Source organism: Podarcis liolepis, assembly GCF_965112155.1.
Source record: "Podarcis liolepis genome assembly, chromosome: 10".
Lineage (NCBI taxonomy): Eukaryota > Metazoa > Chordata > Lepidosauria > Squamata > Lacertidae > Podarcis > Podarcis liolepis.
Window position 1 is genome coordinate 25,761,756 of NC_139562.1, and position 12,706 is coordinate 25,774,461.

Here is a 12,706-nt window from a genome sequence, read left to right on the forward strand (position 1 = left end):
ATCCAGCCAAGTAATGTGTACAAAAATGCATATACCAGCACAAACTGTGCATATTAGTGAAAATTATATACACAAGCGCATTCCATTAGGGAAAATTGCTTTGCACGAATGTCCACACTATGGGAAATGGCAAACAAAACAAAGAAGTGTGATTAAGATAAATTCACACTAAAATGCTGATGAATCTTCAAAATTAGAAAAATGCGCAACTGGGAGAAACAGGAATTTGTATATTCAGCCATCCCTACTCATGAGGGGCAACAGGTAATTGGCTCCATCTCCTAAGGCACTGTTTCGTGTCTGGTTGCATATCCCAAAATACTGGCTTGCACCAAGATCCCAGTTAGTTGACCCCACACACCTGGCATCTGCCACATCTGTAGTGCTTGCATATTTTAGTGGAGGTTCACAAAATAACATGAATGCTAACTGGATCTTTCTATTTTACGCAGGGGCCATGCAGTCTTATACATGGTCTCTCACATACACTGTAACAACAGCTGCTGGGTCACCTGCTGAAAACTCTCAACAACTGCCTTGTATGAGAAACCCTCATGTGCCTCCTTCATCCGTTACGCACAGAATACCTGTTTATCCACACAGAGAAGAACACGGGTAGGTTGCTTAGCATCATGTTCATCCGCTGCATTTTTCAGCATAGCCAGTGAATAGAGTAATTGAACAGCCATGCTTGAATTCCCAGGTTACAAATATGTATGGGGGGGGGCAGAGAGAAAGCTATCTCTTTTGAAAACAGTAATATCTGTATTATCAGATATACCGAATGCTCACCCTAAATTAGACTGTATGTCTAAAGGGACAGATTTGTTGCATGTCTGTGTGTATTGTGGAGGGCCTCATCATCATCATTATTATTATTATTATCATCAGTGATCACTTTCTGATATGTCATTGCTCATGTCAAAGTTCCATCTATTCCAGTATCTTGTTTTCTACAGTAGCCAAATACCTACATGAAGCCTATAAGCAGGAGATGAAGGCAATAGCCCCTTCCTGCTGTTGATACCTTGCAAATAGTATGCAAGCACAGAAGAACTTGCTGGTGGATTGTGCCCCTTTTCCATTAGTAGATGGGGTAGAGATTTGGAACTTTCCACCTAAGATACGACTGGGACCTCCAGTTGTGGCTGGACTACAGTCGCCATCATCTCTGACCATTGGCTGTGCTGCTGGTGAGGCGCCTGATGAGAGTTCAAATCCAACAACATATTGAGGGCCAAAGGTTCCTCAGCCTTAACCTAAGGAATAAAAATGTCCTAAGGGCATTTGCTTCCAGGTTTCAGCCATGTTGTAAGGAGTACCATGAGTATTTGCAGGGCCAGGCCCTGAGCGCAGTGAGGAGTTGCAGAGCCAGGCCCTTGCTGTGTTTGTCTTGGGGGAGTCGGGTATGGCCTGGCAGGTGTGGCCAGATCAGGAGATGTGCAGTATCTGGAGATGTGCAGTATCTTTCCCCTGGTTCTTTGCCACAGCAACGTGGTTTATACCCTGCTGTTGCCAGTTCCTGCTTTCGCTCCTGATCTGCTCCAGTTCCTGATCCTGCTTAAACTTCCTCCAGTTCCTTCTCCTTTTCCAGTTTCTTTTCCTGCGTTCCAGCCTCATCGAGTTTCTGTCCTCCATTGAACTGCTGCTATTGTTACCATCCGTACCTTGGTCCCAGCATGTCATATCTGGACTGCTGCCACCTAACAACCCGGACTGTGACACATGTGGTGCTGGCAAAAGCCCTAGTCCTAGTGGAGTAAAAGTGATAGTAATGGATATGTTTTGAACATGGAGAAGAAAAATATAAAAGATGGTTAAGAGAAAAGGAAGGGAGGAAATACCTCAAACACAAAACAACTATAAGGCTACACTATGCTCTGGTGTGAAAATGCAGTGCAGGTATCTTGCAGCCAACCCTAACCATGTCTATTCATGGCAGTAAGAACTACTAAATTCAATAAGACTTACTTCCAGGTCAGTGTGGTTAGGATTACAGCCTTTGTAGCACATGAGGCTTTTTTAAATATAATGCTAAGGATCTTCTGTTTCTTTTTAGGTACACAGGGAGCTATAACTACGGCAGCTATGGAAACCAGCACCCCCACCCAATGCAGAGCCAGTATCCATCCCTTCCCCACGACACCACTATTTCCGCACCCCTCCATTACTCTGCTTATCACAGAAGCTCTTCGCAGGTCAGTTCCTTGGTCCGAGTGCTGATCCTTTCATTATTGCTTAGGATATCACAAACAACTCAAATAAACCGAGATTCAATATGACGGCTTTTATTTTTTTACAGGGGAGACAGTAAAGAATTCCCCATTTTTATTTATTTGAGCTTTTCTATCCCGCTATCAAAAGCAGGAATTCCCAAGACAGCTTACGACTTTAGCGTTTCTACATTTCCCAATCAGTTACAGTGGTGCCCCGCAAGACGAATGCCTCGCAAGATGGAAAACCCGCTAGACAAAAGGGTTTTCCGTTTTTGAGCTGCTTCGCAAGATGAATTTCCCTATGGGCTTGCTTTGCAAGACGAAAACGTCTTGCGAGTGTTCCGATTTTTTTTCGCTCCCCCCCCCCTTTTTCTAAGCCGCTAAGCGCCTTTTAGCCGCTAATCCGCTAAGCCTTTAATAGCCACTAAACCGCAAATAGCGCTAATCCGCTAAGCCGCTAATAGGGTTGCTTCGCAAGACGAAAAAACCGCTAGACGAAGAGACTCACGCAACGGATTATTTTCGTCTTGCGAGGCACCACTGTACTCTCTTTTTGTTGAGATGAAACATCACGTTCAGTTCAATAGGGCATGCGCAAGAGATCCTTCCCTCAGATTGTGTACCCTTCATCCTTTGCTCCCATCTGTAGTTAGGTATGGAGGAGAATTTTGTCTATTTTGCCTGCATTTTTAGGAATGTAAGTAAACCCCTGCTAGATCCCCTGCCAAAGGTCCATCTAGTCCTTCATCCTGTTCTCAAGGTGCCAATTGGAAGCATTTGGGCAAGAACTGAGCACAGCAGTGCTCTTTCCACTTGTGATTCCCAGCACTTGATATTCAGAAGCATCACTACCCCCATCAGTGGAGGGAGAATTTTTAAGTGAACCAATCTAATTCATACCACCTGGACTCATAAGCAAGCAAGCAAAGGAGGTTGGGCATGACAACATCAGGGCCTGCTCCACACAGATTATGTCTTCCTCACCAAAGGGCCAACCTTGTTTTATTTTAGTACTTTAATGTTGTAAAATGCCTTGGGAGAAAGGCAGTATATAAATGCAACAAATACGTCTTGTTAAGGCTGCTGTTAAATGCACCCAGGAGGAGATCCAGGTAGTGGTACTGACACACAGGACAAAAAGATCTGGTGAAGCTGAAAAGGCTGTACTATATGTAACCCACATACACATCAATCCATAAGGATAGAAAAGAGGAAGGAGGCTAAACATTGAGATCCTGGGCAATGAGAGAGACCATCTCTCCTGTGAATCCTAAAAGACCCACTGCTCACGATGCTGAGAAACTATGGTGAAGGAGTTTTTGTTGGGGATCTAGATTTAATTTTGCAGGTGTTTAATTTTTGCACTTACTGATATTATGTTTTTTATCTTTATTGCTAGGCCTAATGATGAATTATGTGGGGTTGTGTAATCTTATTGCGTATTGATATGTTTCATGTATTGTTTATGGCTGCTTAAATTTTGTATTTTTGTAAGTCTTCGGATGTTGTAAACTGCCTTAAACATGGCTTAACTATCTAAAGATAGCAAACATCATCATGATCCAACATCACCTTGAGGTTACCAGCAGAGTTTTCATTGATTTTGATGGATGTGGGTTAGAGTCTATACTACTTTAAAAGCACTTTGAACGCTTTTCAGTGGTTCCATGAAGGGACGGAGAAGCAATAGAGACAGAAATATGTTTATATGCATCCATTCATTTAAGATTTATCCTAAGTCTGTCCTGATTTTGCAGACCAATTTTAAATGTAGTTAAATTTTGAATGTACCTTTATTCTGAAGGTGGCTGGATGCACGTTATAGCACCACAACAAGACCAAGATGTTGAGAGTACATGTTGATGTACATTACAAGGGCAATAGCACGCTTTCCAAAGTATGAGTAAAATCAGCATAAAGTTAGAGCCGCATTCAGAAGGAAAATATTTTGCTGTTTGAACAGAGACACCTTTCACCTCTTTGCATAATCAGCCGGCAAGCTGAAGGACAAGAATAAAGGGATTATTATTCAGCCTGAAACTGAAGGAACTCAGGCTTCATTGGGTGGAGGAGACACTTAAAATAGTATTTTCTGAAATAATAACGGAAAGAAACAGAGCTAATTTTAATTTGGGGCGTAGGGGGAGAAAGAGCCTTAACAATAATCGGCTTAAAGTCACCCCAACTTAAAGGGGTTAGTGTTTCTTGTCAGGTCTCAACAGCGTGGTGGTGGCAAGAGAGTTGACCCAGAAAATGGTAATTTCCTGTGAAGGGCTCTCCAACAAATGTCGCCTTTATATCTGGCAAAGATCACTAGGCCCCAGTGTTTTGAGATCAGCATGCTTAAGCACTCTTCATTAAACCGGATGCAAAGTGTGAAAGGTGATTCAGGCAGCATGGGCCGGCATCCGCGCAGATGGCGAAGCTTTGGACACTCCAACAAGGCTGAATAGATGCTTCATTGGTTGAGCTAATAGTCAGGCAGGGGCCAAGGCGGACTTTAAAAATATTGTCTCTCAATGGTCTCTTCACTGCAAGGAAAAAGAAGTCACTGACTCATTTGCAATTAGTTGACCCACCATTACAAATCTTTCCATGTTGGGGATTCAGCCGTCACAGATTTTATTGTAAAAATAGTCGATATTTGGGAGTCCGTATTATTTTTGAGCAATTATTCTTTTTTATATTCATGACACATTCATAAACACAGCTGCATCTGGGGGTATTTGGCCACACAGAGAAGCAACACACTGTATTCCTGTCGTCGCCCCCCCCCCCTGTTTTTGCAGTCATTTATTAGCCCTTCCTTTCTGGTCAGGCATGCTCACATTGGAATGTTAATGAAAAGTGGAAAGGCAGATCAGCACGGCACACCAACAACACATTAGGAAGTCTGTTCTTCTCTGTGCCAAATGGCACTGCCAACGAGACGAATGAAATGTGGCCCATGGCTAGCCTAGGGCTTCATAGACTTAGGCTGCAGTCCTAACCATATCTGCTCAGGAGTAAGTCCTATGGAACTCAGTGGGACTACTCCCGGGTAAGTGAGTTTAGGATTGCACTGAACTTGATGGGTCTTATGGGTAAATGGGGTTAGAACTGCATCTTAGACTGGAGCCATGTCTGAAACTATGGTGCCAGGTGTCCTGCCTGCCAGAGGGCTGAGCACACGCCTATCTGATGAGCTCAGGAGTAGATTTGTGGTTCTTGCCTATGAGCATCTCTATAGATGTCTTGCCTTCGATGCTTTACAACCAGACCCAGACTCTTCCCTATTCCGTGGTTCCCCCTCGTGCAATTCCAGTTGTGTGATCACAGAGAGTGTGGGCATGCGCCTTGCCTTTATTCCTGTAGCCTTTCATGTGTTCAAACTGAATTCCTTCAGAGGGGAGGCTGACCTGCTCATTCTGGCTTCCTGTGCAATTTGAAACCCTGTACCATCGGGGGTTCTAAATCGCATGGGGAGCCAGCACAGGTTAAGTAGAGATTTACTGTATATTAATCTATTATTATTAGTTAAAAATGCATTAGGCTAGCTTTGTTGTACCTGATTTTTGTTAGTGCAGGGGCTGTTGGTTGACAATAATCAGCTACACTACAGCTAAACATCAGGAAGAACTTTCTGACCGTAAAAGCTGTTTGACAGTGGAATGGTCTCCCTCAGGAGGTGGTGAACTCTCCTTTCTTGGAGGTTTTGAAGCAGAGGCTGGATGGCCATCTGTCGTGGATGCTTTAGCTGAGATTCCTGCATTGCAGGGAGGTTGGACTAGATGACCCTCGTAGTCCCTTCCAACTCTACAATTCTATTATGCTACTATGAACTACATGAAAATGGACACTGTGCTGACAAAATCTGTGAATCCCTCTTTGAGGCTTGTCATTAAAAGGGCTTGCATTTTCTTTTCCTCCAAAAAGTGTGCGTGCCTAACATTTTTACAATGTCATTTCATCTAGTACCCCTTCAACAGCCCGTCGTCCCGGATGGAGCCGTGCTTGATGGGCAGCACCCCAAGACTGCATCCAACCCCAGTGACTGCTCGCTGGCCAGAAGTGCCCTCCGCAAATGCTTGCTACACAAGCCCACCCATGCACTCCACGAGATACGGAAATTCCAGTGACATCTACACGCCGTTGACCACACGGAGGAATTCCGAATATGAGCACATGCAACACTTTCCTGGCTTTGCCTATATCAATGGGGAAGCCACCACAGGATGGGCAAAATGAAAATGACTTGGTAAATAGTATCAGCCTTACATATTTAATAAAGACAGACACACAAAAACTTTTCAATGCCTGGCTTGTAGGTTAACAGAACTCCTACATGGGCCTTTTTAATGGCTATGAAGATTGAAAAGATCCTGGACACGAAAGTATAAGTAAAGTAGAAAGGTAAAGGACCCCCTGGATTGTTAAGTCCAGTCAAATTCAACTATGAGGTGCGGCGCTCATCTCCGCTTTCAGGCCGAGGAAGCCAACGTTTGTCCACAGAGAGCTTTCCAGGTCATGTGGCCAGCATGACTAAACCGCTTCTGGTGCACGGAAACGCTGTTTACCTTCCCACCGCAGTGGTACCTATTTATCTACTCATGCTAGTATGCTTTCTGTTATGTACTAAGCTTGGATCCTAGAACAATAGGCAGGTAGGGGTTCCTGGTTCTGGCTCTTGTTCCGGGGCTGCTGGCTATTCCGGGGCTGTTGGGTCGGGCGCTGCTGATCCACTCGGTCGTGGCTCTGGTTCCTGTGGCTGCTTGGCCTCGGGGGTCACCTCTGGACTTCCTAGTTCTGCCTCCCTTACCTGCTCCTTCTGTTCTATAGGCTTCACCCCTCTGCTGTCCCCTTGGGATTCCTCTGTCCAGCCCTCTTCGCGGTTTCCCCCCAGGAATCGTCGCCGTAGTTTATCACAGTGGTGGCGCCAGGCTTGCCCCCCACCGTCGTCGCCAGTGAAATATACTCTGAGTCCTACAGTGATTTCATGCTCTTTATTGCAGCTTGTAAAACAGTGATTGAATTTCCCCCAAAACCTCAGGCTTTTATGTACAGTACATTATTTACACAATGAGACCCAACTGATTGGCTTACAGGAGAAGACCCAATCAGGCTCCAGGAGGAAGTTAATCAGCCTATTAGGCTGGTAGGATCGTAGAATGCAACAACTGATTGGCCTGCAGGAAAAGACCAATCAGGCTCCAGGAGGGAAGCAGAATCAGCCAATCAGACAGGACTCATTGTGCAAATAATGTACATAAAAGCCTGAGGTTTTGGGGGAAATTCAATCACTGTTTTACAAGCTGCAATAAAGAGCATGAAATCACTGCAGGACTCTGAATATATTTCATTTTCGAACTGCTAAGTTGGCAGGAGCTGGGACAAAGCAATGGGTGCTCACACTGTCGTGCAGATTCGAACTGCCGATCTTCCAATCAGCAAGCCCAAGAGGCTCAGTGGTTTAGATCACAGCATCACCCGCATCCCTCTATGGAATACAAATGGGGTAGTATGGTGGGTTACTCCAACCAAGCAAGATTTTACTGCTGCTATAAAGCATGGTTATTTTGGTGTTTTCTACAGGTGTCATGCAATTGGCCTAAATTATACAGCCTCACTAACCATTGAAAGTTGCTGTATCTGAACTGAGTTCCTGCTCCGTAAACATAGCTGTTGCAATTTGCCAGCTTCACAAGAGCCAAAGCTCCTCAGAGAACACCAGAGGTGTAACGGACTTGAAAACGATCCAATCTAACTCTCAGAAATAAATCTACAAACTCCTCCGCTCATTAACCCACATCTGCCCCAAATTACGATAAATCTTCCTCCCATTTTCCTGCTTGTGAGCCCCAATTTATAGTCGCAGCTGTATGGAGTCTGCATTTCTATAATCTCACCACAGGAGTTCAGAAATGGATATTGAGTGGAGAAATAGGTATCCTGGGAAAAATTCATTGATTGTAAAAAGAAGTTTCTAGCCTTTGAGAAATGGGCAGGCCTGGGAGTGTTGGAGAAATTACAGTGAGATCTCAGAGGTAGGAGAAGTGGATTTCCCAAGGCCAGAAATGAACACTTCAATGCCTTGTACACTAGGTGTGTCAGCTGGGTAGTTGCAACTAGGGACACTAGGAGTGTCAGCTGGGTAGTTGCAACCTGGCCTCAGCTATTAATTCACTAAGGTGCACGGTAGGCTTGACTGCAGCAAGCCCATGCCTTAGTACTGAGTCATTGCCAATTTACCGCAAACCCAGAGTCGGCCACGACTGGACCTAATGGTGAGGGGTCCCTTTAGGCATGTCCAAAGTCGTTTCAGGGGCCCAATGCAGCCCGCTGGTCGGTTTAATCCGACCCCAGTTTATTTCCTGGGTGGAAATCCTAAAAAAAGCTCAACAACTTTTCAAGTCTAGGAAAAGGTCAACAACTTTGGTTGGCCCTTTGGGCGGCCCTCATGCATGTTCACTTAATCAAATCTGGCCCTCTTTGAAAAAAGTTTGGACACTCCTGCGAGAGAGGTAGTTGAGGAATTAAATGCAGCATAGGTGTGTGGGAGAGGGGTGTTTATATTCTGCTCCCACCCATCGTTCCCCACCTACCCTGCAAAACTCTTCCCTGTTGTTTTCCTTCCAGGGAGTGCTAAGGCTGGAAATAAGCCCCATTAGGAGGAAAACATCTGTGGAGAAGTCCAGGATGTTGCACAGATGACAGAAAGGTGCAGCATGTCCTTCCTGCCTATGCTGTGCTTTAAGCCCCCTTCCTTGGCTTTATAGGTCTTCGGCTGTGCCTGGTACTAGGCCACCCACTCTCTCTCCACCAGCCTATCTCAGACAGCGGTGATATTAGCCTGCCTTTCCAAGCCTTGTAAGGACTACGGATAATATGGGAAGTGCCTGAGCGCTTGATGTACAATATATACTTGCTAAATATTAGTAGCCTCAGAACAAATTATGCAAATTGAGAAACTATATGCAAATACAATTAATTTGCATAAGGGACTCAGATTGAACAGTGTTTTGTTTTCTTTGCACAGGTTTTGGTATTATTATTATTGTTGTTATTATTAGTGCAGCATACACACAGCCCTAATTATTGTGCCCTCCAAGCAGAGTGCAAGTACAGAAAGCAAGATGTGTGCTACAGGGGGGTCCTGGTATGTTCAAAGAACGAAGCAAACCAAATAGAGCCAAGCTGTGACGTGAAGGGGAATGCAAGCCATGCCAATGTGACCTGGTTCGTTCAAACACCTCAAAGCAGCTTTCTGAGCAGCAAGGAGATATCCCACTTAAGCACTCTTTTGAGGCAGTCTTTTGATTTAGTCGCGTCCTAAGTGTGCCATGTTTTAGTCCACCATTCTAATCTTATTCACAAATTTTACATGGTCTTTAAAGAAATGTGCTGGGGTGAGAAATCCAGTCCATACTTTTAACTAATGGCAGATGGATCCAAATTATTGCCTCCATTCTTTAACTTACCGGTATAGCTCCTTAAAGATGCTTTGTTGGGCTTCTTCTGTTGTCCTCGGATTCCTCTTTGAGTAAAATGGCATGTGGCAGTGCTCCAGTTTACCTGTAACTTTGTATCCATGACACATCTTTCTATTGATCAAATAAATGTTAGTTTGCAAAGTGGAAGACATAGAGTACTGGGTGAATTGCTGACTTGTCGGCCGTGTTTCTGTGCTGTGTTGTCACCATAAAGGTAATGGGCCCATAATGACAAGGAACGCCTTGCCACCTTGCGTGTGTCAAGAGCTCATTGGTACCAACATACCTTCCCCCCAGTTGTCAGTTCCACAATTCCAGTAGGCAAGTAGCATTAGCCAAGCGGCTCACTCCAAGGTGAGGTCCTTTCACACATTCACATCCTTGGGAATATCCCAGAGATTGAGCTTCTCTAAGTCCCCACACACATCTCTATTCCTGCCTTCCGTAGGAGTTGTCTGTGAACCGGTCCAGAGGTCTAGGGGAGAGTAAGATGCTGGAACTTTGGAAGGGTCTCATGGACTGAACACCTTGGTCTAGATGCACCCAGCAGGGTAGCAGCTGGGAAGAGGGAAAGCCTATACAAGCTCCTTTGGGGCACACTTCTCTGTGTGGGGGGACAAGTATTTTTGCAGCCAGCCTAATGACACACAGGAAACCTCATGATCAGTATTGTCAAACTGCACAAATGTGTGTGAGTTGCAATGCAACACATACACACCTAAACAAATCCTCTACTTACCTACAGCTTAAAATGAACTTCATTCCCAGCTTTCTTGCCAGGACAATTCCATACACTTGTACAGAACTTAAAGTTGTGCCTTTGAACCTATGCTGTGTTATGTATGTGTGTGCGGGAAATTATTGTATTTTGGGGGGGGGGGGTTTCCCGTTGGTATTTTTTGTCAGATTCATAGCTCTTTGTCAAAAAAATTTTGTTTGTAGAAAATTATTAACATAGGGGTTTTTTGCTTCTGTATTATATATATAAAAAAGAAAAAGCAGCAAGCAATTATGGTGGACTTATTACCCTATGGGTAAGATATAATTACATGGAAATATGACATCAGGCATTTTAATAATTGTTTTGTAAATAAAATATTTGATAGCACTCGACAGTGGTGATAACCGTGTTTATGGTTAAAATGGAAATGTGTTATTTGTTACCCAAGGTATATGAAGGATTTTCACACTTAAATAATAAAAACAATCCCCCCAAAATGAAATCAAGGTTCTTAGCTTGATTAATAGGAGAAAGTTTGAGTTGCAAGCTGGTGAGGTGTGAGGTGGTTTCCACAATGTAGACCAATTCCCAAATCGTGTTCCAGGGGACAGCAGGTAAACTGATTTGCAAAAATTGCCCTAAATTAGGCTTGGATCTTAGAAAATTTAAGGACTTGAGATTTAAATGGTGGTATCCAACTAAGATGTATCATTAGTGCAAAGATTAATGCCCAAAGGAACTTTCCCCTGCACTCTCACTAATTATGAAGAGTTGAGGTGACCCCCCAGGAACAGATTTAGGGGACACATGGATAGGGAAAAGAGAGAGGGAAGTTTCACTGCACAAGTGTAAATCCTTGAGATGACTCATGCTATGTTAGATACAACCCATTGTTCCCCATTCTCCTTTCACCTCAAGCTCTCTCTGTGCCTCATCCCACCCCTCGTCTCCAGGGTTCCCCCCCAAGCAATCAGAGACTGAGTCTGCACATTGACACCAATCTCTCCTCCGTCCTTTTCATGCTTCTGAAACAAGGGGGGAGGGGAGCTTTTTGCAGTCGGAGGAGGAGACACCCATGACTTTTCAGCAGCCTGACTCATACCTGCCTCTTGGCCTCCCTCCTCACTTGCTTCATCCTCTGTCTCTGATTCTGGACTTCTCTGGCACAGGCTCTCCCAGCTCACTATGCCCTGTTACCCCCCCCTTCAGTTTCTGACACCTCCTCTTCCCCATCTTCTCCCTGTGACCACTTATCATTGTCCCACCACTGCTCTGAGCCTTCTTTCCTTGGTGGTTCCCCAGCTGGTTCCTTCCACCATTCCTCTATATCCAACCAGTCCCTCAAAGAACTGTGATAAGATGCCCCTACTGTTTACTCCCATTCCCACTTGCATCAGGTCTCCAGGCTCTGGAGCATTTGTGGGTGGGTGGTGGGGACAGGCTACCTCTGGCTTTGAAGTTATTCTCCTTTGACCAAAATGACCCCTGACTTTCCCCAGTTCAGCAATTCCATTATGAACCCCCCCCCCCCCAAAAAAAAAACTGCTTTCAGAAGCTGAGCTAAAGCTAACTGCTTTTATTTATTTATTGTACAAATTTATAAACTGCTTCACAGCTTGAGGGCATCAAAGCAGTGTTTGCTAAGGGTTGTTGGGAATTGAGACTGTGTTTCAAAATGTGCTTTAAAGCTATAGCCTGTACACAGCTGAATAAGGCTTAGTTCAGCTCAGCACAGCAGCAAAAAGATGGGAGGCTCTAAATTCCACTTTGGGAGCCTGCATGCCATGGTTTTGGCTTAGCGAGATGTGTGAACCAGGCCACTGAATCAAAGGACTAATACCCAAAAAAGTTTATTTGAGGACTTACTTGGATTACTTTTGGGAATTCTGTGAATTGTTTTCCTTCTATCAAATTAGGAGGATTGAGTGGCAAGATTTCCCATGGTCATTCAGAAAGTAAAGTGAATATTTTTCAGTATTCAAATTGTAGATTGTAAGCCCATACATTAGCCAGTAGGCTCTTTTATGTTTGATTTTTAAAAATATTGGTATGAGGGGTTATGCTATAAATTAAATTTACTGAGGGACTGTATTGTAGTTAAGGGCAAATGTTGTTTTGATGGCTGTGCTCTACCTCTGCAGCCGCAGGCAGCAATGTTTCCATATATCAGTTGCTGGAAACCACGTGAGGGAAGACCGCTCTTGTGCTGGGAACCTGCTTGCTGGTTTCCTATAGGCATCTGGTTGGCCACTGTGAGAGCAGGCTGCTGGACGAGATGGGGCATTGGCCTGATCGAACAA

At 44.4% G+C, this 12,706-nt stretch overlaps 1 protein-coding gene and 1 long non-coding RNA gene across 5 annotated transcripts in view; one reads left to right on the plus strand and one right to left on the minus strand.

Annotated features, from left to right (window-relative positions):
• The window catches only part of RFX4 (regulatory factor X4), a 64,141-nt gene extending 57,639 nt beyond the window's left edge, over positions 1-6,502 (plus strand). For 2 of the 4 annotated variants that reach the window (XM_083462158.1, XM_083462159.1), the window contains 3 exons: positions 501-615; positions 2,060-2,198; positions 6,171-6,502. In XM_083462158.1, the coding sequence (XP_083318284.1) occupies positions 501-615; positions 2,060-2,198; positions 6,171-6,443 (527 nt within the window). In that variant the 3' untranslated portion in view covers positions 6,444-6,502. Of the gene's footprint in view, positions 1-452; positions 616-2,059; positions 2,199-6,170 lie in introns of all 4 variants that reach the window. The other 2 variants (XM_083462156.1, XM_083462157.1) reach the window with 1 other exon arrangement.
• Positions 1-12,706, minus strand: part of LOC310687310 — a 374,731-nt gene that overhangs the window by 348,226 nt on the left and 13,799 nt on the right. The gene's annotated exons all lie outside the window — the stretch shown is intronic.